Here is a 24,781-nt window from a genome sequence, read left to right on the forward strand (position 1 = left end):
TATTTTGCCTACCTACAAATGTCGATGCATTCCCAAAGCTAGAAATGAGTGAATACAGCTGGGGGCAGCCACTCTTTAGTGTGAGCCTTTTCATTTATAAAAAGAGAAGGCTCAGGTGCAAATTTATCAAACTGCATGACTAGAGCTGTTCTACGGGAATTTGGTTAGCACCTTCACTAGGGCTAAGGGCAAAAGGGACAAATAACGAGCTTCAGCCATAAGGGAGGAACCACTTAGCCGGAGAGACGGCAATGGAAACAGAATTTCTACCAATAGTATCAGGTGGTCAGATGGAGGGCACTGAGTCCTATTTGGTGAAATGTGAAGATGATGGTAGGCAGAGTCGTGACTCCGGAAGGATGTCCATGTCCTAATCCCCAGAACTCGTGAATATTTCACCTTTCACAGCAAAGGGGAGTTAAGATTGTAAATGGAATTAAGGTTGCTCATCAGCTGACCTTAAACTAAGATTAATCTGGATTACCTGGGCAGGTGCAACGCACTCACCAAAGTCCTTACAAGCGGAAGAGGAAGGCAGAAGAGCAGAGTCAGAGTGATGTGCGGGCTAAGGACTTGTCCCACCGTCACTGGCTTTCAGATAAAGGGGCCAGAAGCCAAGAAATGGGTGTAGCCTCTTAGAAGTTCAAAAACAAAGACAGGGATTCTCCCTTAGAGACTCCAGAAGAACACAGCTCTGCCAACACCTTGATTTTAGCCCGAGGGACCCATGCCAGACTTTTGACCTACAGAACCATTAGATGATACATTTGTTGCTTTTAGTCATGAACTTTGTGATAACTTGTTACAGCAGCCAGAGGAAACTAATACACAGAGGAAGAGGTGAACTTTCTGACGTCACCTGTGGCAGGAAGGGACAGGCTACTCTAAGACCTATCCTGCCCAGGCCAATGCCTCTCCCGGGGGACAATTTCCTCCAGGTATTCCCTTGACTAAGGTTCTCTTGAACCTCAAAGTCAGGATGCTCACCCAGTGCCTGTGACTGCTTTGCCAGAGATGGCTTGTCATAGATGAGGATGACAGGCAAGTTGGCTTTGAGATGTCCTAAGCCCAAAGCAGACCGCACCACTTCCAATGTCATGGTCAGCCTTTCCCGTCCTGTGTCTCTGGGGCTGCAGCCACGTGCCTGAGCCAGATGTAGTTCCTCGGCCTTGTCATCTGAGGCCCCTAGTGAGGGAGAGAGTGGGGCCTGGGAAGGGGTCAACCTCTAATGAATGACACTTGCCTCCAAAATTAATAAGCCTTCTAGTTCTTAGGAAAATGCACTCAACTGGAGTCTCCAGGATGACTAATTGACAGAACTGGTTAAATTAATCAAAAATGGAAATGAGGATGGGGAAAGGGGGAAGGGATTCTACTTTCACTCTGTGGCTTGGGTCTTGGCTGCTCAGCTGTTAATGGCTGCTAAGCTTGAATGGGGTAGACACTGGGTTGGGGTGGGGGGAGGGCTGGTTTTAGTGAATTCTACTCCTTGTAGCAAGTCTCTGGCTTTTCCCCAGGGTGGGGAGGGGGGTCTGTGTGTTTGTAATCCTGTCATCAGGCAAAAGCATTTTAATAAAGGGCCTTGTCTTTTTCACCTCACCTCCCCTAAAATAAACACTGTTAATTACGTCCCTGATCAATACTGAACCCCTTTTGGAAGCTGTGTCAAACCTCAGAGGTTTTAAGATTCATCGCAGCTGTATTGTCGCTGATGTCCTCGGGCACATTCCATCAGAGACCTGGGGAATGAACCGCAGCTTTATTAAGGGATCTAGTGGTCTAGAGAAGTAGGACTTGGCAATTAAGTTTGTAGATGAGGGTGAAGTACGATACAGTGGATTTCATGTTCTCTGCAAGGGCAGAGTTAGTTCTGCAATTGGAAACCACTGGGCTGGGGGATCCAGCCGATGGGGTTTATATGAAATGGAGCCCCATGAAATAATCTTTCTGGATGTTAGCAGAAGGTCATGCTCCTTTGTTAGCTGCCAAAGAGCCAGGAAAAGAATCAATTCTTCTTTTGGAAGCAGACAGACCTGGGTTCAAATGTTGGCTCCTTCATTGTGATTCGGGGCAAGTGTCTTCACCTCTCTGTGCCTCATCTGTAAACAGGAGTTACCAGAACCAATCTTCATGGGTTGTTGTGAGGCTTACATCAAATACAGAAGAGCCATCCCCCTCTACTACACACACTTCGGGACGAAAACGGAATTTCTGATTTGGATTGTTAGGCTGGGCATCAAACTGTACCCCGTCTGCAATAGAACCAGGCTGTTTTCCCAATGACTCCACTATTCACTAAAACATCTCAGACTTGATGGCCTCAGGTGTTTCTATCTTTTCCCCAACGACATGAAAAAGTCAGATCATCTTCACACAAGCCCCATGACCGTAGATGTAAGCACACTGAGGGTTGGTGCTGACTGTCCCTATCCAGGCAGCCTGCCTTGGTCTCCCCTGGATGAGGGAGTGTCAGGGGTCACATCTTGAGCTGCCAGTGCAGAAGGGCCTGGTGGCTGAAAGAGAATGACTCTATGCAGCAGACTCACTGGTGCACCCGGGAAGGGGCCTGGTGCTGCAGAGTCCTCCGTCCCTGCTGCCCACAACAGCCCTGGCCCCTCACCCTGGCCTTCTCTCCTCTCTTGGCTTACACACCACTGCTCCCCACCCCTCTCTCTTCCCCAGCCCCCGTTTTCCTCTTACTTCTCAGGCGGCTCATACTCAGCCTCCTGTCAAAGACCGCCTCCCCGCCCTCCGCCGCCCCACTGGTGAATGCTTATCTGCCCTAGGCCTCTTTCCTGGACTGTCCGCTCCTCCCCACTGACACCCTCTCCCCTAAGCCACTTCACCCCATCCCAGGGCTTTAAATATCCTAGCAGCTCATGACTCCTAAATTCTCTCTTCAGCCCACACCTCTCTCCTGACGTCCACACTCACGTGTCCACGTGTTGCAGACTTCCCTACACGGGGGGTCAGAGACACCTCAATCTGGCACATCCCAAAGACAATGCTTGGTCTTTCCACATCAACCCATTCCTGCCTCAATCTCCTCAGTCTCTCTGTACATCACCACCATGCCCTCTGTTGCTCCAGACCAAGACCTATGAGTTATTTTAGGCTCACCTCTTTCTTTCTTTTTTTTTTTTTTTAAGATTTTATTTATTTATTTGACAGAGAGAGAGACAGGAGAGAGGGAACACAAGCAGGGGGAGTGGGAGAGGGAGAAGCAGGCCTCCCGCTGAGCAGGGAGCCCGATGCGGGGCTCGATCCCAGGACCCTGGGATCATGACCTGAGCTGAAGGCAGATGCTTAACGACTGACCCACCCAGGCACCCCAGGCTCATCTCTTTCTAAAGCTCTCCATGCCAGCCTCTCAGCGGCTCCTCTGAGTTCTGCCTCCTCAGGAGATTCTGTATCTGTCTGTCCACTTACCACTCCTTGTGTGCCCCCACCCTGGTCAGAGTCACTGTCATTTTTTGTTTAGGCTGAGGTGAGAGCCTGCTAACTGGTCTCTCTGCTTCCAGGCTTGCCACCCCCTTTTCTTTGAGAACTCTTTTATGGCTATAAACAGAGTACTAGACACTTCTCTGCTTGGAACCGTCTACTGGCTTCCACCTCACTTTAAACAGAATCGAGCTGTTCCTCCTGGTCTACCAGACAACCTCCTCTGGCCTCCACCTGCCTTTTCTGCCTCATCCTCTGCTCCGCGGCTCGGCCCACCAGCCTCCAACCATTGTTATTTCTTCTGTTCTTCCAACACACAAGGTTGTTCACCTGTGAGGGCCTTCATACTTCGATGTTATCTCTGTTTGTCTGCTTCTGACAATTCAAGTCTCAGTTTAAAGGCTTTGCCCCAACACCGTATGCAAATACCTCCACCCAGCTACTCCTTAATCCTGTTTAATCCTACAGTTTTTGTCACTGGGTGAAATGAACGTGTTCATTTGTACACTGGCATGTTTCCTGCCCCTCCCCGCCCCCCGCCCCCCACTGGCATATGAGCTCCTTCAAGAGAGGAGTGACTAAGTGTTGAATAAATCGTCGCTGAGTAAGTGATTGCTGGTGTCCTGGTTAAGGGATACAGGTCTGGCTCAAACCCTAGCTCTGTCTCTGGGGAGCGTTTGGTGTTCTGTCACAAGAAGAACACTTGGTGGCCATCAGAGTATCACCTCCCCTCTTGGTCATCTGTAAAATGTGACTCATGATGGTATGCACCTCACAAGGCTGTCAGGGGGTCTGAGTGAGCCCGCACCTTGGCTTACTTCCTGGACGTTGTAACATGTTCTAGAAGTCAGCTGAGGTAGTGGCCCCTGACATTACTCCATCGACGGCTGTTGCTGCCACTGTTCCTTTTCCCACTCTTAAAAGACACGCGTGGAAGGGAAGCAGGAAAGCACCAGCATCCCAACCGCATCTGACATGGGGCTCACGTGGGCTGGGCGCTGTTCTAAGGCTTCACGGTGCTCTCTCCTGTCAGCCTCACTAGCATCCTAGAAGGCATGCATTCCCCCGGTCCTGTTTTATAGACAAGGAAATGGCGGCACAGAGAGGTTAAGTCACCCGTTCTAGGCCCTGGGCGCAGACTAACAGTGGACACCAGACTGACTTCCCTCCCTGACGCCGGCGCTGTCTCGGAGCTCACGCGCTACTGTCAGTGTAGTCTGGAAGAAAGCATGAAACAAAGCAACACCGTTCTGGCCCGTGCTCACAGGGAAAGCTACAGACTGAATGTTTGTGTCCCCCGTGCCAAATTCACATGTTGAATCCTCCTCCCCAGTGCGATGGTATGTAAGTGGGGCCTTGGGGAGGTGACTAGGTCTCGAGTTCCCATCCTCACGCATGGGAACAGTGCCTTTATAAAACAGAGTCCCAGAGAGTTCCCTCACCCCTCCCACCATGTGAGGACACAGCACGGTGACAGCTGTCTCTGAACCAGGAGGTAGGTCCCCACCAGACACTGAATCTGCTGGGGCCTTGATCTTGGACTTGCAGCCTCCAGAACTGAGAGACATAAATGTGGGGTGTTCCAGCCCCCCAGTCTGTGTTCTAACACAGCAGCTTAAATGGATGAAGACAAGGAACATCCTGCTGGGCTGTGCAAGGCCCCGCGCATCCCAGTACCTAAGACAGGTGCTGTTCGAGGGTGCATGTGGAGGGAGCCCTCTGTTTCCATTCTGCAGTGAAGGCATCCCTGCGGGGCTCTCCTGTTATCCACGGACGTCAAATCAGAGAAGTACAAATACAGCCCTGGGGGGATGTGGAAGACAGCAAGGTGCCTGCATCTCGGGATTCTGACCTCATCCCTGCCTTCCAGCCTCTGTCTACCCCTACTCTCCTCACGTTGCTGCATTCCTGGTGGGTCTGTACCTGTGGCCCGCCTTCACGTTGATCCTAATCACCGCCCACTTGCTCCATCTTGAACCACATCCACAGGTTGTTGGCAAGTTCAATCTCTAGTGTCTTTCAGGACCCCACCCCCCCTTCACCATTTCCATTTGAGGATTTCACCTGCCTCTTTTCTCCATCACAGCAACTGAGCCTGGGATCCACACCTACCACTGCCCGTACTCCCGATTATGTTCATGTCTTCTGTTAGGGGCTCAATTGTGTCCCTCGCTGCCTGAATTCTTATGTTGAAGCCCTAACTCCCAGTATGTCAGAATGTAACTGTATTTGGGCACAGGGCCTTTGAAAAGGTAATTAAATAACATCACTAGGGTGGACCCTAATCCAATACTACTGGTATCCTTAGCAGAAGGGGAGTTTTAGACAGACACGTGCCAAGCAAAAATGATGTGAGGACACAGGGAGAAGACAGTCATCAGTAAGCCAGGGCCTAGAATAGATCCTTTCTGCACAGCACTCAGATGAAGCGAACTCTAGGGGCGCCTGGGTGGCTCAGTCGTTAGGAGTCTGCCTTCAGCTCAGGTCATGATCCCAGGATCCTGGGATCGAGTCCCCTGTCGGGCTCCCTGCTCAGCAGGGAGTCTGTTTTTCTCTTCCTCTGCCTCTTCCCCAGCTTGTGTTCTCTCTCTCTCTCTCAAATAAATAAAATCTTAAAAAAAAAAAAAAAGGCAGTAAACTCTGTTAATGCTCTGATATAGGACTTCTGATGCCAGAACTAGAGATAATTAGGTTTGGGGGTTTAAGCCACCCAGTTTGTGGTACTTTGCTACAGGAACTCTAGTAAACGAATCTACCCTCTTTCACCTGTCTCTTCCATTCTGCCTGCCTTTCTGCCACAGATGGTCAGTGAAGCCCTATTGAAGCCAGCACTACACACCAAGTATTGGTAATTCGAAGGCTGGTAAGATACAGTCCCTGCCCTCATGCAGATTACATTCTAGTTGGGGGGACAGAAAAGGAAAAGCAAACATCTAGAGATGAATGCTATGAAAAACTAAAGAAATAAAACAGGGCGATGAGATATACATAGAGTACAAATGAGGTAAAAAGGAAAGTCCTCTCTGAGGAGGTGAGATTTTCCCAGAGACCTAAAAAAATGAGAACAGTCCAGACAAGTGGGAACATGCCGTGAGAGCATTCTAGACAGAGGCATAGCCTGTGCAAAGGTCCCAAGGCAGGAAAGGCCTGGGTGTGTTAGAGGTGCAGGAAGCAGGCCCGTGTGGCCAGACTGTGGGGAGCTGAGGTCGGAGAGGTGGGCAGGGACCAGATTCATGCAGTGTACTGAGAAGGAGTTCAGATGTCATTTCTCTTTCATTTCCTAGGTTGTCATTCGTCCCACCTGGCCAGTTTGTCCGTTCACCTGCCAACAGTCATGCATTGAGAAGGAAAAGCATGGTTCAGCCCAGCCGACTGGTACTGCCGTCCACACCCTATTGTTTCAGGCATTAAAATCTCAAACTACAAATGCAACCGCTTGTCACTACCGCCAGAAGGGCTAGGAAAAAAACAGAGTCTGGGAGCGAATCATCCCTTCCAACCCCTGCTGAGTATGTAGAGTGAGGGCCATATGGAAATTAATATATGCAGCTCTGATCACACGGATCTCCTCGGCATTTTGATTAAACGCCGATGGTTATTAAATACTCTCCTTCTCAGAGCTCATCTCCGAAAGCCAATGTTGCTTTTCATTCTGAACTCTGATGAACTGTCTCAGTTCCGTTCACACACCTTGGCTGAGCCGTCGTCGGCTGGAGGCTGGCGTCTGAAGAGGATGGAGAAAATCAATATGAAATGTCAGGCGAGAGGTCAGACACAGCTTGTTTTCCCGGCCAGCAGGAGCCAGGGCCGCCGCGGCTGCCGCAGCCGAACAAAGACGGGGAGTGCACTGGAGAAGGTCGGCACTTCGGACGAGTCAGGAAAATGAATTCTGTTCGCTTCTTCATTAGATCAGGAGGCTGGCGGCTAGGCAGCTCGGAGCCCTGCTGTTGTCAGTGCTGGGGTGGAGTGTGGGGAGGCAGGGCTGCGGCAGAGGCCCACAAGCCGCTAGCTAGCTCCCGGGCCGCTCTGGGGACTGTCCCCAGGCTCTGCCTCTCTAGGGCTGGGTGGCCCAGGCTGCAGGGAGTAGCAGTCCCTGGGGGACCCTGGGTGTGTGGCTGAGCAAGCCTCCTGCTTCTATGGGCCCGATAACTCTTCCCTGTTCTCTCACAGGGAACTTCTCAGGGGTCAGGTCACAGCTCGGAGGTTACGGCCTGGGGTGTAGGCTCCTTGTCTCATGCCCCCCTCGCACCATGGGCCTCTCTTTCATACTACTTTTGACAGTTGCATTGTCCTATCTGTTTGTCATTCCCTGATGAATGGATCTTTCTTCCTTTGTGTGAAGGTTAATTTTATGTATCAGCCTGACTGGGCCCTGGGGTGCCCCAGATATTTGGTCAAGCATTATTCTAGGTGTTTCTGTGAAAGTGTTTTTGGATGGCTTTAACATTTAAATTGATAGACCGGGTAAAGCAGATTGTCCTCCCTAATGTGGGTGGGTCTCATCCAATCAGTTGAAGGTCTGAACAGAACAAAAGGCTGACGACCCTCTCCAAATAAGAGGGAATTCTTCTGCCTGACTCCTTTGACCTGGGGCATTCATTTCTTCCTGGCTTCGCACTTGAACTGAAAGCACTGGTTCTTCTTGGGTCATGGGCCTGCTGGTCTTTGAACTAAAACTATACCATCAGCTTTCCTGGGTCTGTGGACTTGGACTGGAAATATACCACTGGTTCTTGTGGGTCTCCTGCTGTACCACTGTGGATCTTGGGACTTGTGGACCTCTGTAATTCCATAAGCCAAATACTTCTTTTTATTTTTTTAAAGATTTTTATTTACTTATTTGACAGAGAGAGACACAGCGAGAGAGGAAACACAAGCGGGGGGAGGGGGTGGGAGAGGGAGAAGCAGACTCCCCGCTGAGCAGGGAGCCCGTGCGGGGCTTGATCCCAGGACCCTGGGATCATGACCTGAGCCGAAGGCAGACGCTTAACCGACTGAGCCACCCAGGCGCCCCCCGCCCCCATAAGCCAAATATTTCTGATAAATCTCTCATACGCATGCATGTATACGTATATACGAGATATCTATCTACCTATCTTATCTATCTATCTATCTATCTATCTATCTATCTATCTACCTACCTACCTACCTACCTACCTACCTACCTACCTACCTACTACCTACCTATTATCTACCTCCTATTGGTTCTGTTTGTCTGCAGAACCCTCACTAACAAAGACAGGAAGCTCTAAGAGGGAGGAAACCAGGCATGGTGTCACTCACCATTGTGTCTCCAGTCTGGTAAAATACCTGGTGTATATAGTATGTGCTCAACAAAAACTACTTAAACAAATGACTAACAGGGCTTCATATATCTGGAAAAAGGTTTGAGGCTTTAGCACTGTGGCCCAGCTGCAGGCCTGGAACGGGGGAGTCAGGTCGTCTGTGCCCCTTACTGCCTCCTGCATGCCCAGCAGACGCCACGTTCTTACACACATGATGACATTTACTTCTCGTGAACAAGCAGCCTGATGAGGCTGTCCTCATGCTTTCTACTTTCAAATGAGGAATGTGGGGCTCAGAAGGATTAAATAACTTGCCTGAGGTCACATAGTAATTGAATGTCGGAGTGGAGCTCTGATTCCAAAGCTTCTGCTTGAAACATTCATAGCTCTGGGAGTTTCTAAGGCCTTGTCCTTTTCCCACCCTTCAGGGTTCAGGGGTCATCAAACCTCGCAGTGAGTTTATTCCTCAATATCCGGGTCTGACTCCAGAGCCCAGGCTCGTGTCAGCCACACTGGGCTGTGAGGACACTGGGGCCCCTCCTGCCATCTCCCGCATCCACTGTGGGTCAGCGGCCCTACCGGCCGGTTCTGCCTTCACTCACCAGAGAGGCCTGCCCCCTGAGGTAGCTCATGTCACCCCACACAGAGCGTGTCCCCCACTGAATCCCAACCCTCTACTCTGCCCCAGTGTGGCTTCTCACCAGTCCCTGTTCCACACACCATTTATGTCAACCCTCAGGCATTAATGCATTTATTGAAGAAGTATTTACTGAGTACCTACTTATGTGCCAGGAGTTGGCAATGTGATGTGAGTAAACAGATTTAGTTCTTATCCTCAGAGGGTTTGTGGTCTAGAGGGGAAGGACAATGAACAACTAGTATCCATGTGCGACGAATGCCAACCTCTGATACTGCTTACGTCGTCACCCATGGTTATTTTTTAACAAATGTTCCTTTTCCACTTCTCTTCCTTCTGATCTCCATAGCCACATCCTTACGTAGGCTATGAATTTCCTTTGTACTGAGATGAAAGCAAAATGTTCTAACTCTCCTTTCTTCCACCACCACCGTGTTCATCTTCCATAAAACATAAATTCTATCTTTCTGTTCTTCAGCCAAATGATCTCAAATCACTCTCCACATACTAGGGACTGTGTTTCTCAAACTGGGCCACACGTACATATCTGAAGATATGGGGATGCACCAGGCAGTACAGAAAACCATGGGATATACACTGAATCTTTTGGGAACATCAATTTTGCTTGAAATCTGGGAATGGGGTAGAAATGTAATTATTAAACCTAAAATAGACATTTTATGGGAGTACAATGCAAATTCACGTGAAATTTCAGGATAGAAAAATAAGACTTCAAAGAAAATCTGTGGTTGGTTGGCACTTCGCCCAGGATCTCTGGCCTCTGCTGTTCTGTCTGTGTGGGTGGGCGGGGCCACTCAGGGCCCACGGGCAAGGTTGGACTGCTGCTGGATGCCCTTCTTCCGCTGCAGCCAGGCTCCCGGCCCGACCTGTGCGCTGTATGTACTCGGGGGGAAAGCTTAAGAAGTATTGGCTGCCACAGGAGCCAGACTCTGAGTATGGAGTCGGTACTCAATGAATGAACGAACAAATGCATGAATGAATGAATGAATACATGAAGGCATACACGTTTGACTTTGATCTTCAAGGACCAACTTGATACGAACCATCATCCCTCTTTCACCTCTTTCTTTGATATTTGTTTCCCCAAGCCTGATTCTTTGAAGGTTCTATGTAACTTCCTAGCTTCAGGCTTTTGCCCATTCTGTGTGCAATGCCCAGAACACAACCTCCCCCACCTCTTTCCCACCTAACCAGATCCTACGTGTGTTCAACAGGACTACTCAGCCTCTGCTTTCCCCGTGATGTCTATCCCAAATGTCCCACCCTCCCCTGAACCTCCCAAACCCATCTCTACCACTCATTTGGGTGTTAACACACTGCCTTACACACCGTTCCTGAAATGTTCCCTGGGTACATCTTAGGTCATGAACCAAATTTTAAATGCATCCAATGTAGGAGATGACTTCCCTTTGCAATGGACCCCTCAGAGTTCTCAATAGTAAAAGACACATCACAGATACAAGAAAATCATGCTGAAGGACTAACAAGGAATTTTAGTCTAGATATGTAGTTCTCAACCAGGAGAAATTTTCTCCTCCCCAACCCGCAGTATTGCACATCAGGAGATAGTTTTGGTTGTCCCAGCTTGCTTTGGCCACTTACAACCAGTGGGGAGAGTCCAGGGATGCCACTAAACATCCTACAGTACATAGGACCGCACCCTTCCCCTAAGAACTATGTGCCCCAAATTCAATACTGCTGCTGTTAGAAACCCCTGTCTACATTAGAATATCTTCCTAACTTGTTTCCTTGTCTCTTTTTTCTCCCACTTAGAACCCAACCTCTGACGGGGAGAAATCCTGATCACATCACTCCCCTGGTTACGTCAGTGGCTGTTCACCGACTTCGAGAAAACATTCCATTTCTTCATGATGGCCATATGATCGGGCTCCGGCATCCCTCCTGAGCTTCAACTCACTTCCTTCTCCAAGTCATTCCCTACGTACCAGCCTTATCACTCACCCTGCAGTTTGGCATGCGTTATGATCTTTCGTGCCTCAGCGCCTTTGCACATGCTGATCCTTCTGCCTTGAACATGTTTCCTCTTGCTGGCTTATGTAAGTTAAGTACTGTTCAAAGATCAGTGCCAACACCCACAGGAGCAAATGTTTATTAATCATCTATCAAGTGCCGGGCCCTGGTTTAGGTGATGGGGAAACAGCTATGAACAAGACAGAATAGGTCCAAAGAGCTAAAAGTCTAGATAGGCACTCTCCAATAGAACTTCCTGCCATGATGGAAATGTCCTAAATTGGTACTGATATGATAGCTATGAGCCACATGTGGCTACTGAGCATGTGAAGTGTAGATAATCTGAATTGAAATCTGCTATAAGCATAGAATACACAATTGTTAATAGTTCTTTCACCTAGGCCCCATGACAAACTCATGCAATGGAAGTTACTGTTTCACCCATTTTGCACATGAGAAAACAGGCTCAGAAAGGTTAGGGATAGTTGGATGAAGTCAGGCAGCTGAGAAGGGGTGAAGCCTGGCCCTGACCTGGGTCTGCGCGGCTCCAGAACCCACAGTCTGTCTACACACCACCACACTCTACACACCAGCTCCCTTGTGCGATACTTTTCATGCCGAAAGAGCAAGCAAAAATGATCAAAATGACGCAGACATTCACCCCTTTCCTGGCCATACACCGACACAGTCATCCTATCAGTCATGTCAGACAGGGATTGAAATTGGAAACAGACTATGGGAGACAAAGTCTTAATTTCTGGGTCTCCACAGCCAACTGTATGGGCTAAAAAGCACCGAGCAGAAGGTGATGGGGGATAAAAAGAGCTCTGGCCCCTCCTAAACATCTTGGTAGCTGCATGTTACTTAGCCTGACACTAGACATGGATTATCACTGCCTTCAGGCACTTCTTCTCTGGGAGCAGTTTCTTTTCTAGAAAGTTCCAGGCCCATCCGGTCCACCACAGCACTCACTGTCGGTGCCAGCAGGCTTCACTTGCTCACAGGGGTCTTACAGCCTTTGGCTTCTAATCATTCAGTCCCCACTAGTTGGGAGCTACTTCTCTCAATCAATGCCTTGAAAATCAGCATGACCATGGCCTGAGTCTGGCTGCTCCTTATCTAAACCATCCCCTTACTCTGAAGCTTTTCCCTGGTGCCCACTAGGGCCACTGGGACTTCCAGAGTGCTGGTTCCCAAAGCCATACCCTCTCCAGGAAGGCGCTAACCCCTTCCCGCAGGTTTTTTTTTTTAACTGATACATAATCGAAACATGACACTTATATTAGTTTCAGGTATACGACATAATGATTTGATGTATATTTACATCGCAAAATAATCACCAGTAAGCCTAGTTAACATTCATCACCGCAGAGAGTTACAAATTCTTTTTCTGGCAAAGAGAACTTTTAAGATCTACTCTCATAGCAACTTTTAAGTATGCAGTAGAGTATGATTAACCTAGTCACCATCCCCAGCTGCCATTCGTGATTGCCTGCATACTCTCAGCCTCTCACACGGTCCAGGAGGCCCTGTTAACCGCCAAGATCTGTCCAGAAGCCACCAGCCCCTCTCCACCTGCATGGCAGCACCCCTGTCCAGGCCACGCTCATCCCCCTTACCCCCTGATGCTCATCACTGTGATCCCCAAACTGGTCTCCCTTCAGGGAACTCCTCAGGCTCATTCTCCCCACAGTAGCCAGGGTGATGTTAAAACATACTTTGCATTGGGTCACAAGGTGTGGTGACCCGGCTCGCGTCTCATTCACCTCTGGATTCCACAGCCTTAAGCAGACATTCGTGGAATGGAACTCGAAGGTTCATGCGTACCAAAACACCAGATGTGGAGCGGACTCCTGAGTCCAGCCAACACCTGAACTTGGCTGCCAGGGCATGTCAAATGGGGAGGGGCCCCCGAGTCCTCTAGGCTCTCCCCTCCCCCTCCCGCAGGTCTGGGGCCCGGGGCCCGCCCGCCGCGGGCACCCCATCCACGGTGCGCGGCTGGCTACTCACATTTGCTGTGCCTGTCACACAAGGCCGACGCCCTCATGTCGCACAGCCGGATCGTCCCTTTGCTGCTGCTGTACACGAAGCTGTTGCAGTGATGCGGGTGGAACTCGGCCGCTGTGATCACCTCCGTGAGCTCCTCCATGTTGGCCGGCTTAATGTCGACGATATCTGGCACAGGCGGGTCAAGGACGGGACCGGCACGAGCGCGCAGGACCCCAGGGGTGATGAGCAGCAGTACTGCCTGGAACTAGTGTAACCTGTGAGCATTTACCACACTCGGGGGATCCTCAGAGTAACCCCGTGAGCACACAGGCGGGGCTTACTGGTCTTGGCGGCGGAGGCTCAGGGATGCCCAGGGCTCCGAGGCATTGTTAGAACTCAGGCCTCCTGGCCCCTTAGGAGCATTTTGTCCTCCACAACACGGAGAACATGTCCCATCGACCCAGAGTTATCTGCCCTTGCTATCATACTAGAATGTGCTGAGCTGCAAAGACTTTATTTCTCACTGGACAACAGTGGTGAAGAAGCTAGCCCCATTCCAGCTAAATGATTCAGTTTACCTGCATCTTTCCCCAGACTCCTGGGCTGATAAATGATATCCAGGGTAGACTGGGAATCCTCTCCCATGAAATCCCTGCGATCTTCTTTAATAACACACCGGTGAGAATAGTGGTGGCTGCTTCTACTATTTAGTGAGCACGGACAATAGGCCCATGGCTGTGCCAAGCAGATAGTGTACTTTATAGTTCAGTTAATCCTTAGAACAGCTCTAGAGCCAGTCCTTTCCTTATCCCCGTTTGTCAGGGGTGGAGAGGGGGGCCTGGCCCGTGTCCCATGGCTAGAGGGGCGGCACCAGGATTTCCTCCCAGGTGCAAAACTTGCGCTCTTGAGTAATTATCCAAAATTTCTCTCACCGAAGATACACAGGACCTCAAGCCTCCATAAGCTGTGATTTGCCTTAGAGCTTGGCTGGGAGTTTAAGCACCTGAAAAAAAAAAAAAGCCCTCCAGCGTATGGCGGCAGTTTCAGCCTCCCACGGAATATACCTTTGTTTTATCATCTGTTTTTTTCTTTCTCAGTATTTTCCTTCCTGGTCAAGAATTATTATAACTCTATTTTTCAAAACCACATCCTTGTATATTGAAATGAAACACTGGGCCTTTGAATTATGGAGGTGCCCCAGTGAGCACAAGGACCTTCAGGAGGACGTCTGGCATGTGGGAGGGAATGGGTCTGTGCCACCCCGGAGCTCGGGGGACCTGCGTGCAGGTTGGGGGGGGCACCTGGCTGAGGCTGAGGTGCTGTCTGAGGACCTGAAACTTCCTGCAAAGGAACGGGCCTCGTGACATGGACACTGTCACATGGGAAAGCTGACCAAAGCGATTCCCACTTTTCCTAGACTCCACCACTCTCGAGCCACCTTTGTGACCGCGCCCCATGCGGACATCACCAGCTGGTATCTGCTTACCATGTGTCCTTCCGATCGGCTTCTATCGACTCCCTTTGTTTCCTTAGCCTTGTCTAAGCTGTAAGCCAGTATTCATAAAGTCATGAGTTTAAGGAGCTAGTTACATTTTAAATACTATACGTGAAATAAATGCGTATCAATTAAAATAAAAATGTTTATGTCTGTGCCAGGAGCTGGTCTATCCTGTTTTGGGAAACAGCGCATTGATTCAACAAGAAGTAACGTGACACAGACTGCTATTAGGCTGGGATGGAGGAGAACCGTTTCTGCTTTTCATAAAGTCAGTAGCACAGTCCCCTCTTGATCAGTACACCTGAGGTACAAGTAAACGCGCTTGTATTTTTAATCACAGCAGCGCCGACATATCCGTTCCCGCACATCACCTGTGTTCCAGCATGCAATCTGGCCCAGTAATGGCTCCGTACTTGGTTGTGCCTCTTTCCCCTTCAATTATCTCTTACAAGCCCCGTCGAGGCTTTCTAAAATTAGTTTGAGACTCAACTAACACTACATTTTACTACAATTTCCCCCACTCAACCCAGATGCAAATATTACTTGGGTCTCCAGAGCATGTGGGTCCCCTGGATTCACAAAATACTACCTTTCAACTCAACTGCTGCCAGAGTTATAAATATGAGTGCAGTTAGCACCACCCTCTGGGCAGTGGGAGGCTGTGCCCCCCAGGAGGCCCCAGGCTGCATCTCCGATGTTCTTTCCTGTCCCCTGCCCCCTGCCCCTGCCCTGGGCTTGGTGGCCATGGCGCGGGATGGGGTGAGCAGAGCTTAGTGTGTAGTTGCTGTCAGATCTCATCGCCCTCCGGAAAGAACCTCCATAGCCTACTGTGCCAGGGAGCATGTTTCTCTTTTCCTAAAAATAGGGCAAGAAAATCTGGTGTCAGCTTTCTCAACCTCTACCAGCAGAGCTCTAAAAACAAGCTTAACTGGAAGGGATCTTTGCTGTGTGGGAGGGGGAGGTGCCGCGTCTACTGTTATTTCTTTCTTACCTAAAAATAAAGCCCCAAAGTCAGAACGTGTGAAAATGAAGTGCTTAAAGAGATCTATGAAAGCAGGAAGGAACATCCCCCAGCATCCAGAACGGCATCACGGGGATGTGCTCATGGACTCTGCTGAGGGCTGCTTCCTCTGGATCCATGCTCCCTCCTTCCTGCCCTCCCTCGCTTCCTCCCTTCCACTCAAGCTGGACTTCTAAGCCTCCCCATCATCCCTCATCCCCAAGCATCACCCTTTGGACTAGAATGTCTGACTCTACGGGGTTCAGGGATGACTCGAATCCTCTCTTTAATAACTGCAATGACAAGGACAGCAAGAGGATAATAACCAACAGTGAATGTTTACCGAATGCCATGCACTGTCTCATGTGACCTTCTTCTCAGCCTTATGAGGTCAGTACTATTAACAGGTCTGTTCTCCAGTGGAAGAAGCAGTAGCTGAGGTGAAGTAACCAAGGTCACAGGACTAGCAGGGGGTGGAGCTGGGATTCAAACCCAGTCCGTCTGACTTCAGAGCCTGGGTTCTTGACCACAGGCTACTCTCCCTCCCCTGAGGAAGGGCCCTTCCAGAAATAGCCATTCCCACCACAGTAATTCTGGCTCTCTTGAAACTCCCTCTGGCTAATCCCAGAGGGCAGCCTGTGTTATTCTAATTCACTGACCACTTTGGTGGCCACATTTTTCAGAATCAGAATTTGGACACAGCATCTGACTCGGGATTCCTGTGTCCTATGATGTGATAATTATTTTTTTCTTTTTTTGAACGACAGACTGGGACAGAAACATATGGGATTTCTTGAACTGTTCACTGATGGAGGATTTGCTGAGTTCTAAAAACATGTGGGCGGGGACTAGTTACCAAAAATTCAGTGGCTGATAGGGATGATGGGACAGGGTATTTCATATCTGCATCATCCAGAAACCCAGGCCTTTCCTCTTACTCTGTTCTAAAAGGAGATGCACACCTTCAGCGTATGTGGTTTTGCCCTTCAGGTTGGGAGGGAAAGAGAAAAGAGATAAGCAGTGCGTGGCTTCCTGTATTATCTTGAAAACAGAATGACGCATTTTGACAGTCAATTTTCTCTTCCCTATGCTTTAGAGCTCTCTATTCAAATTATTTCCCTGTTGTCCCAAAGAACTAAATGGCAAAAGCAAAACACAGCACTGGATTCACGGCTAATATCCAAGGCATAGAGCCAACAGATTGCTATTAAATTAACCCTGGGGCTTGACAGATCTGTTCTTCCTGACCCCAACTGCTTATGGCATTCCTTATTAATGCTGAGCCCAGACAAATTACCTCTGCTAACAAAAGGGGTTAATCTGCTTCTCTGTCGGGACTCTGGAGGCAGCTCTGAGGACAGGAGGGGGCACAGCTAGTTTGGCAGCTGAGCTCCATGCTTGGAAGGCAGAAGGAGGGAAGGTGAGGGCATCACTGTGCCAGGCAGGGCCTAAGGCATCATTTAAAATAATAATTGAAGACACTGGGAGGTCACCCCTTAAGGGGTTGGCTTCAAACAAATAAGAAGCCAGAGTCATAAATTACATCACCAGTGGGGTGAGGGAATGGAGAGGGTAATGGCAGGACGCTAAGGGGTAGCACGGGGGCCATTCAAAAGTCATTTCCTTCATCACCAGTTTGGAAAAAGCTTTCTACCAACAACAACAAAAAAAGTCTACTGCAACACGATAAAAGAAAGAGACTGACAATAAACTGTATATACAGAAATAGGGAAACAATTAAAATTTTGATCTACCTCACTAAATTGTTTTTGCAATGTAATTCCAAGTCTGTTAAAAGCCATGAAACATTGTATCTATAGCATGATCATAGTCATTTAAAACTTACACTCTGAAAATGATGAGCTAAAAGGCAAGATACTAAATGTAATAGTTCTATCTGGGTGGGTCTATGAATTTTCAATTATCAGTTATCATTTCAACATTTTCTTTTAATCAAGTAGTATTTCAGGACAGAAAAAGACAAGATATTTTATATTTATGTAAAATATATATTATATATATAATATATATGTATAAAATTAGGTAAGAGAAGTTAGATACAAAATATATACACAGTCTGACCAGAGTCATGTAAAAAAATTAGAGAGAGACAGAGAGAGAGAGAATACAGAATGGAAGGAAATGTGGTTAGTATCTTACAGGGATTAGATGGAAGGTCAGCATGTAAGTTACCCTTTAGTAACTCTAGTTTATAAAGGGTAACTTACCTTTACCACTCGCTCATTCATTCATTCCTTCATGAAAATCTACAAATGTTTACAAAGAACCTGCTAGTACTTTTCTGGGTATAGGGGATACAGCCATGACCAAAATAGACCAAAAATCCCCCTGATCTGTGGAGCCTATATCCTAGCAGGGCACATGGTCACAAAGCAAGGCAGATAAATATAATATATATTATACTAGACTGTAATAACTGCTAAGCAGAAAAAGAAAGCAAGGAAAAGAAAGAGAAATGGTACGTGTGTGAATGGACAGGTGTGTGTATGTCCTAGACTGAATAGGAGAAGGCTTTCTGGATAAATACTTAAGATTTTTTCCTTTTTATTATTTGTTTGTTTTTCTCAGCCTTTGTAGTTGAATTAGCTAGCATGATATTAAAATTTTGATGTAACCCCCTGTATATACAACCAAAGTTAATCGGTGAGATTATAGGTGATTCTAATAATCTCCACAATAAATACTTATTTTTAAACAAGAAACATAAAAAAGTCATTTCCTAGTGTTAGAACCATCTATGAGAGAGGTGAGAAACCAGGAGCCTTATCACCATGGGTAAAGTTCAAGATGATACTGTGATAAGTATCATGATTGTAACAAAACTGGGTCAGGAGATTGGGATTCAATTTTAATTCCAAGTCTGTTTTGCTCGCAGAACATGGGAAAGTCATTTTCTCTCTCTGGGTTTCCATTTTTTCACCTTTGAATGGGCATAGTCCTATTTACTCCCACAACCTCTGAGAATTTTGATTATGAAATAATTTCATGGAGAAAGTTATTAAATGGCTTTTTAGTAGACGAATAATCCCATCTCTCACAACAAAAACAAAAACAAAAACCAAACCCGACCATTTATTTTTCCACAGATAGCTTTCTTTGCATTAGTTTTGTGGGCTTTTTAAGCTGATGTCCTTGCATGCTTCTGTCTTTATCAGTGCTGATTTTGCTGATAATGACAAGATTTTTTTTTGTTTTTGTTTTGTTTCATTTCCTTTCTAAGCCCTGCCTAAGCCAATCAAGGGCAGGAGAACCAAACAGGAGGCCTATCTGCAGGCCAGGCTGGAGAGTGGAGTCTACGTTTGCCTGGGAAAGACACCCACGTTCAAGAGCAGTTGAAGCTTTTCATGTCACTGTAGTTACAGCCTGCCAGTCTGAAGGTGGAGAATAGCCTTAACCACATTAGAGTTGGATTTCCTTTTAGGGGACATGAATTGCTTTGTGGGTTTTTTTTGTTTGTTTTTTTTTTTTCTTTCCAAAGTCTGAATGTAATCTTTGGATATTAAGTACTGATTACAAAGCATCCAGATCTTGTTAGCTGAACGGATGTGTTACTTGATGATAAGACACTGACAATCTCTGAAGAGGACTCTAAGGGATATTCCTCTTTAACAGCTTAAAAAAAGCCAATGTGCAAATATTTATGGAGGGTTTGCTGATTGCTAAGCTCTATATGTGAGACCAACAAAGAGACGCATGGTGCCATATTAGTTACTGCTTCTAAGTATGTACTGAGCTACAAAAGACACTGCGCTGAGATGATCTTCATGATTTGGGGGAGGGGCATTTGAAAATCCCATAACCACAGACTCTTTACTATTCACGTGACATAGAGCTTGAATTCCACCATTAGGAAACACCCAGTATTTCCTTCCAAGGTCAATTCAGATGTTACTTACTTTATGACGCATTCTAGCCTTTCCTTCATGATTCTCCCTATCCTGTGCATCCATAGCACCCTGAATATATCTAACACTTAATCCATATTATTAGTACTAATTGAGTACTTTGAGATGGTGAGATAGAGTATATTTCACTGGAGTATGGAGTAAGAGTGACTGAGATTTTAATCCCCAAGTCTGTGACCAATTACATAATCTTGAAAGCCTTTAAACTTGTCAACTCATCTATAAAAAGAGGCAGAAAACTACAATAGATGGGGGCGCCTGGGTGGCTCAGTTGTTAAGCGTCTGCCTTTGGCTCAGGTCATGATCCCAGGGTCCTGAGACTGAGCCCCACATCAGGCTCCCTGCTTGGCCGGGAAGCCTGCTTCTCCCTCTCCCACTGCCCCCTGCTTGTGTTCCCTCTCTCTCTGTCAAATAAATAAATAAATAAATAAAATCTTTAAAAAAAAAGAAAACTACAATAGATGATGTGTAGAACATACCTGGTACTTAATACAGGCTCCAAAAATTGTTAGCCTCATCTTCCCTAGTATGGTGACATGTCTCTCCCTCCGTCCACATACTTGCTTTGCTGGTTTTGTGATATGTTAACTTGGTTAGGCTGAATCCTTAGTGTTCCCTTTGTAGGATGTTTCTGGTTATGGTGGGCTAACAGGAGGGTTGGAGGACAGAAGGGAGGAAGCAGCTGTTGTGTATCTCACACACACACACACACCCCTTCTCCCACTTATTCAATCAAACACGAATCCAAGTGCTATTATAAGGGATCTGCTGTAAGAAATTCTGCAGATGTGATTAAAGGCCCCAATAGGTTGACTTTAAGTTCATCAAAGGAAGATTATCCTAAGTGGGCCTTAATTAATTGGTTGGAAGATATTTAAAGGAAAGCTTAGGCCTTCCCTGAGAAAGAGACTCCAAAAGGCTGCTGGGTCTGCAATTGTTCTCTCTTCCTGACCATGATGTGTGGACAAGCTTCAAATCACCCTCATGCTCTTCCAGCCTACTTGTGATTTTCCATTCCTGACTGATTGCCTTATAGATCCTGGACTACCTTGGCCAGCCACATAACTACAAGGCTAATTCATTATAATAAGTCAGTCTCTCTCCCTCTCCCTCTTCTCCTTTCTGTAGACAGAAAAACAGACACACACACACACACACACATACACACTGCTCCCCCCAGAGTTTTGCTTCTCTGACTGAACTCTGACTGATTCATCTACCCTTCAGATTATAGAGTCGTATTATCAGGGTTGGAGTTTTATTCATCTTGGCATTTCTAGTACACATAGTAAGTGTTCAATAAATGTTTATGGACTTTAATTCATTGTGACTTAGCCCCCTTCTCTAGGGATAGTTTTTTAAAATGCAGAAAATCCATAGTAGGTCAATAATAGGTCAAGATACCAGGCCTGGATACTGTAAATCATTTAGCTTGTGGTTTACTTAGGAAAGAATGGGATCCAGGCAACAAGATTAGAAGAATAGGGGGCTGGGGAAATGTTACAGATAATAATAGCTACGATTTATTAAGCCACCTCTCTGTGCCAAGCACATGGCTAAGAAACTGACATGATGATCTCATTTAATACCACAATCACCTTACAAGATACCTGGTATTATTATCTCCATTAACTGATGAGGAAATGGAGGGTCAGAGAGACGTTAAGCAACTTGTCAAGGTCACACAGATTATAGGGGATTAAACTGGATTCAAATCCAGTGAATGTGACTCCTGAGTCTAACTACTAAGCTAACTACTACTAACTACTAAGCATTCCTAACATACTAAGCTGTACTGCTCTGAGGAAGCTCAAAAAGCCCAAGAAGTCTGCCTAGCTGCATTCTTGCCCTCTCCCTTGACAACATGAGGTCCAACTGGCTTTCCCTGTGCAGGGAAAATCCCTTGTCTCATAAAGCCCTAGGTATGGCAAAGACAGAGGGTCAGCAGCCACACATGCAAAGCACCAGGCCCCCCAAAACCCACTAGGGCTGCGTTTAATACAGGAAGGAGGAGGCTGCCCCAGCACACATGGGCCAGTGAACTGGAGGTGTCACTGGAGTGCTCTCCTTTTACACTAAATGCCAGTCTCAGAGTGATATGTACATTTGTGGATGGAAGCCAGAGCAGCAACAAGGGAGATGAACTGGTATCAGGCCCCACAGTTTTCCTTCAAAGCCTTCCCAGTAGAATCCCATCAAATTAAAAGGCCGCTGTCCATGGTACTACAGAGAGACAAGAGTTGAGGTTATATGGTTCCCTGATCAGGGAATCAAGACCAAAAGGGCCTCAGCTCAGTTGACAAATGAAACTGATGCACAGGGCTGCTAAGACCAAGGTCAGTAAAGAAGCACACTGTGAGTCCAGATGTCTTCTCTCAGAGAGATGCTCTGTCTCATGCCCAGAGACCAGATTGTAAGATGTGGCTTCTGCTGACCTTTTTAGCCTTGCTCATACCATGCTCCACCACACTCTCTGGGCTCCAGTCACAGTGGCCTTTTTAGAGTTCCCTCAACATTGTCATCCTCCCTCCTGCCACATGCCCTTTGTACATACTAGACCAATCTCTTCCCACCTCTTTGCCAAGTTAGCTCATACTCTTTCAGATCTCAACTTAATAATCAATTCTTCTGCAAAGTCTTCTTTTATTCCCTCATCTGAATCAGATTTCAGAAAAGAAGCATTCACACAACGGTTTTTCCTTTCCTTACAGGGCTTCTTTTTGTAATTACATGCTCATTAGTATGATTATTTGATGAATGTCATTCTGAAAGCAGAAAATTTCTTTTCACTTTTGCATCCCCATGGCTTTAGTGCAGTGCCTGGCACAAACTAGGTGCTCAGTATACAGTTGTTGAGGGCTGGATCTTTACTTTTACTTGACAGGAGCCTATTAATTGGTCCCATATTGGACTAGGTAAGGGCCCAGGTCAACTCATTCTTGGTCCTGAAAACAGAGTTCAAAGGATCCTAAGTATACCAGAGAAAACTAATTTGAAAAGTTAGGGCTGCTTCTTGCCCTAGAAAATCACTAATCTAGAAATGAGTTATTATTGTCCTAAAGTGGTTAACCCATTAAGGCCAAAGTTCGACCACTTCAAGACAGAACCTGTTACATAAGACAAGGACAGACTGGCTATGGAGGGAAGGGAGAGGATTCAAGGTGTCAGGAGGCCAGGAAAGCTTCAATCTGATCTGGTGTTAAACACAAGGCCCTGGACTTCAGAGACCCTGCAAATATGTGGTAACTAGGTAACTAATGAACAACATCGTGAAAAGAGCACCCAACTGCAAAACCAGAGGAGGAGTCTAGAATGGAGAAGATGACCCAGATAATGAATTCAGCAGAATAGAATCCACTATACTTTCAACTTTTTTAGTTTCCTTGTCCTTTCCATGATAATCATTCTTGTTTTGAAACCTGTTTGTCATTCATTTAGCAGAGTATTGGCCTAAACATATATGTTTAGGTGTGTATATGTACATGTATGTACGTATATATGGATATATTTTATATGTAGTTGACCCTTGAACAATGTGGGGACTAGAGTCAGTGACCCCCATGCAGTTAAAAATCCACATATAACTTTTGGCTCCCTTAAGTCTTAATGACTAATACCTTACTGTTGACCAGAAACCTTACTGATAACATAAGTTGATTAATACATATTTTGTATGCTATATATATGATACACTATATTCTTACAATAAAGTTAGCTAGAGAAAAGAAAACATTATTAAGAATATCATAAGGAAGGGACGCCTGGGTGGCTCAGTCGTTAAGCGTCTGCCTTCGGCTCAGGTCATGATCCCAAGGTTCTGGGGTCGAGCCCCACATCGGGCTCCCTGCTCGGCAGAAAGCCTGCTTCTCCCTCTCCCACTCCCCCCACTTGTGCTCCCTCTCTCGCTGTGTCTCTCTCTGTCAAATAAATAAATAAAATCTTTAAAAAAAAAAAAGAATATCATAAGGAAGAGACAAATACATTTATAGTACTGTATTGCATTTATCGAAAAAAAATCTGCATGTAAGTGGACCCATGTAGTTCAAACCCATGCTGTCCAAGGGTCAATTGTATATATAAAATTTATCCACATATACATATTAAAATATAAATCTTTTAAATATGAATATATAAAATATAATCTTTTAAAAAATTCTCACAATCCTCTTCGATAAAGCTCCTCTCTAAAGATCATGAAACAGAGAGTGGATAAATTAAGAACCATGTTAAAGCTTATATACTCAGCAAGTGGTAGAACTGAGTGTGACCTTTAGGACTCTCAGAGCTACTAGGACTTTTAGGACTCCACAGCCTGTGTTCTCAACCATAATGCCAGTGTCATACCAAATGCCAGGCAGTGGAAGTCATGACTTTATTTTTTAACCAGACTGCAAGACCACTTGTCCTACTATTTACTTTTCTTTACGTATACTTACTTTGTAATTTAAGTGGATTTCTCAGTATCTATGAAATCATCAGATTGATATGATAGTTGTATTTTCTAGTAGTCATGACCATAAATACCTAATTTTGGAAATGAAAAAAGTCCACATAGTGCTTAGAAGCACCTTGACTACCACCCCTACTCCTACCATGCTCTGGGAGCCCCACATTATTCTATCCTGAACCATGTTTTTCAGCCTTCATAGTGGATAAGAGGCATTATAGAAATGGAACTAAACAATGTATGATTTAATAAGAGCTGCCTGCTGGTTGGTGTTTTTCTGAGGGTGTTTTGAAAGCTGGCCGCTTCCTACCCCAGAGGTGGCTACACTTCAGTGACAAGAGGCAAAAGGGTCCCAGTTTGTACCATCAGCTCAGCGCTTAAGGCGGTTTGGTTGAAAAGAACTATATCGATATCAGTGATCATCATTCTCATGATGACAATGATTATTTTACATATGGCTGCTTTAAGGGTGAATGGCACAGTCTCATTTGTATGCCAGCATCTGGCAGGCTGTCACACATCTGCAGAATATAACCTAAATTGTGCTATTAATATTTCCCCTTTGC

The 24,781-nt window shown here is 46.5% G+C and overlaps 1 protein-coding gene across 5 annotated transcripts in view; it reads right to left on the minus strand.

Annotated features, from left to right (window-relative positions):
- The window catches only part of PPP2R2B (protein phosphatase 2 regulatory subunit Bbeta), a 416,527-nt gene that overhangs the window by 34,071 nt on the left and 357,675 nt on the right, over positions 1-24,781 (minus strand). For all 5 annotated transcript variants that reach the window (XM_021702176.1, XM_044917125.1, XM_021702179.1 and 2 more), the window contains one exon: positions 13,366-13,530. In XM_021702176.1, the coding sequence (XP_021557851.1) occupies positions 13,366-13,530 (165 nt within the window). The remainder of the gene's footprint in view (positions 1-13,365; positions 13,531-24,781) is intronic.

Source organism: Neomonachus schauinslandi, chromosome 7 (genome assembly GCF_002201575.2).
Source record: "Neomonachus schauinslandi chromosome 7, ASM220157v2, whole genome shotgun sequence".
Taxonomy (NCBI): domain Eukaryota; kingdom Metazoa; phylum Chordata; class Mammalia; order Carnivora; family Phocidae; genus Neomonachus; species Neomonachus schauinslandi.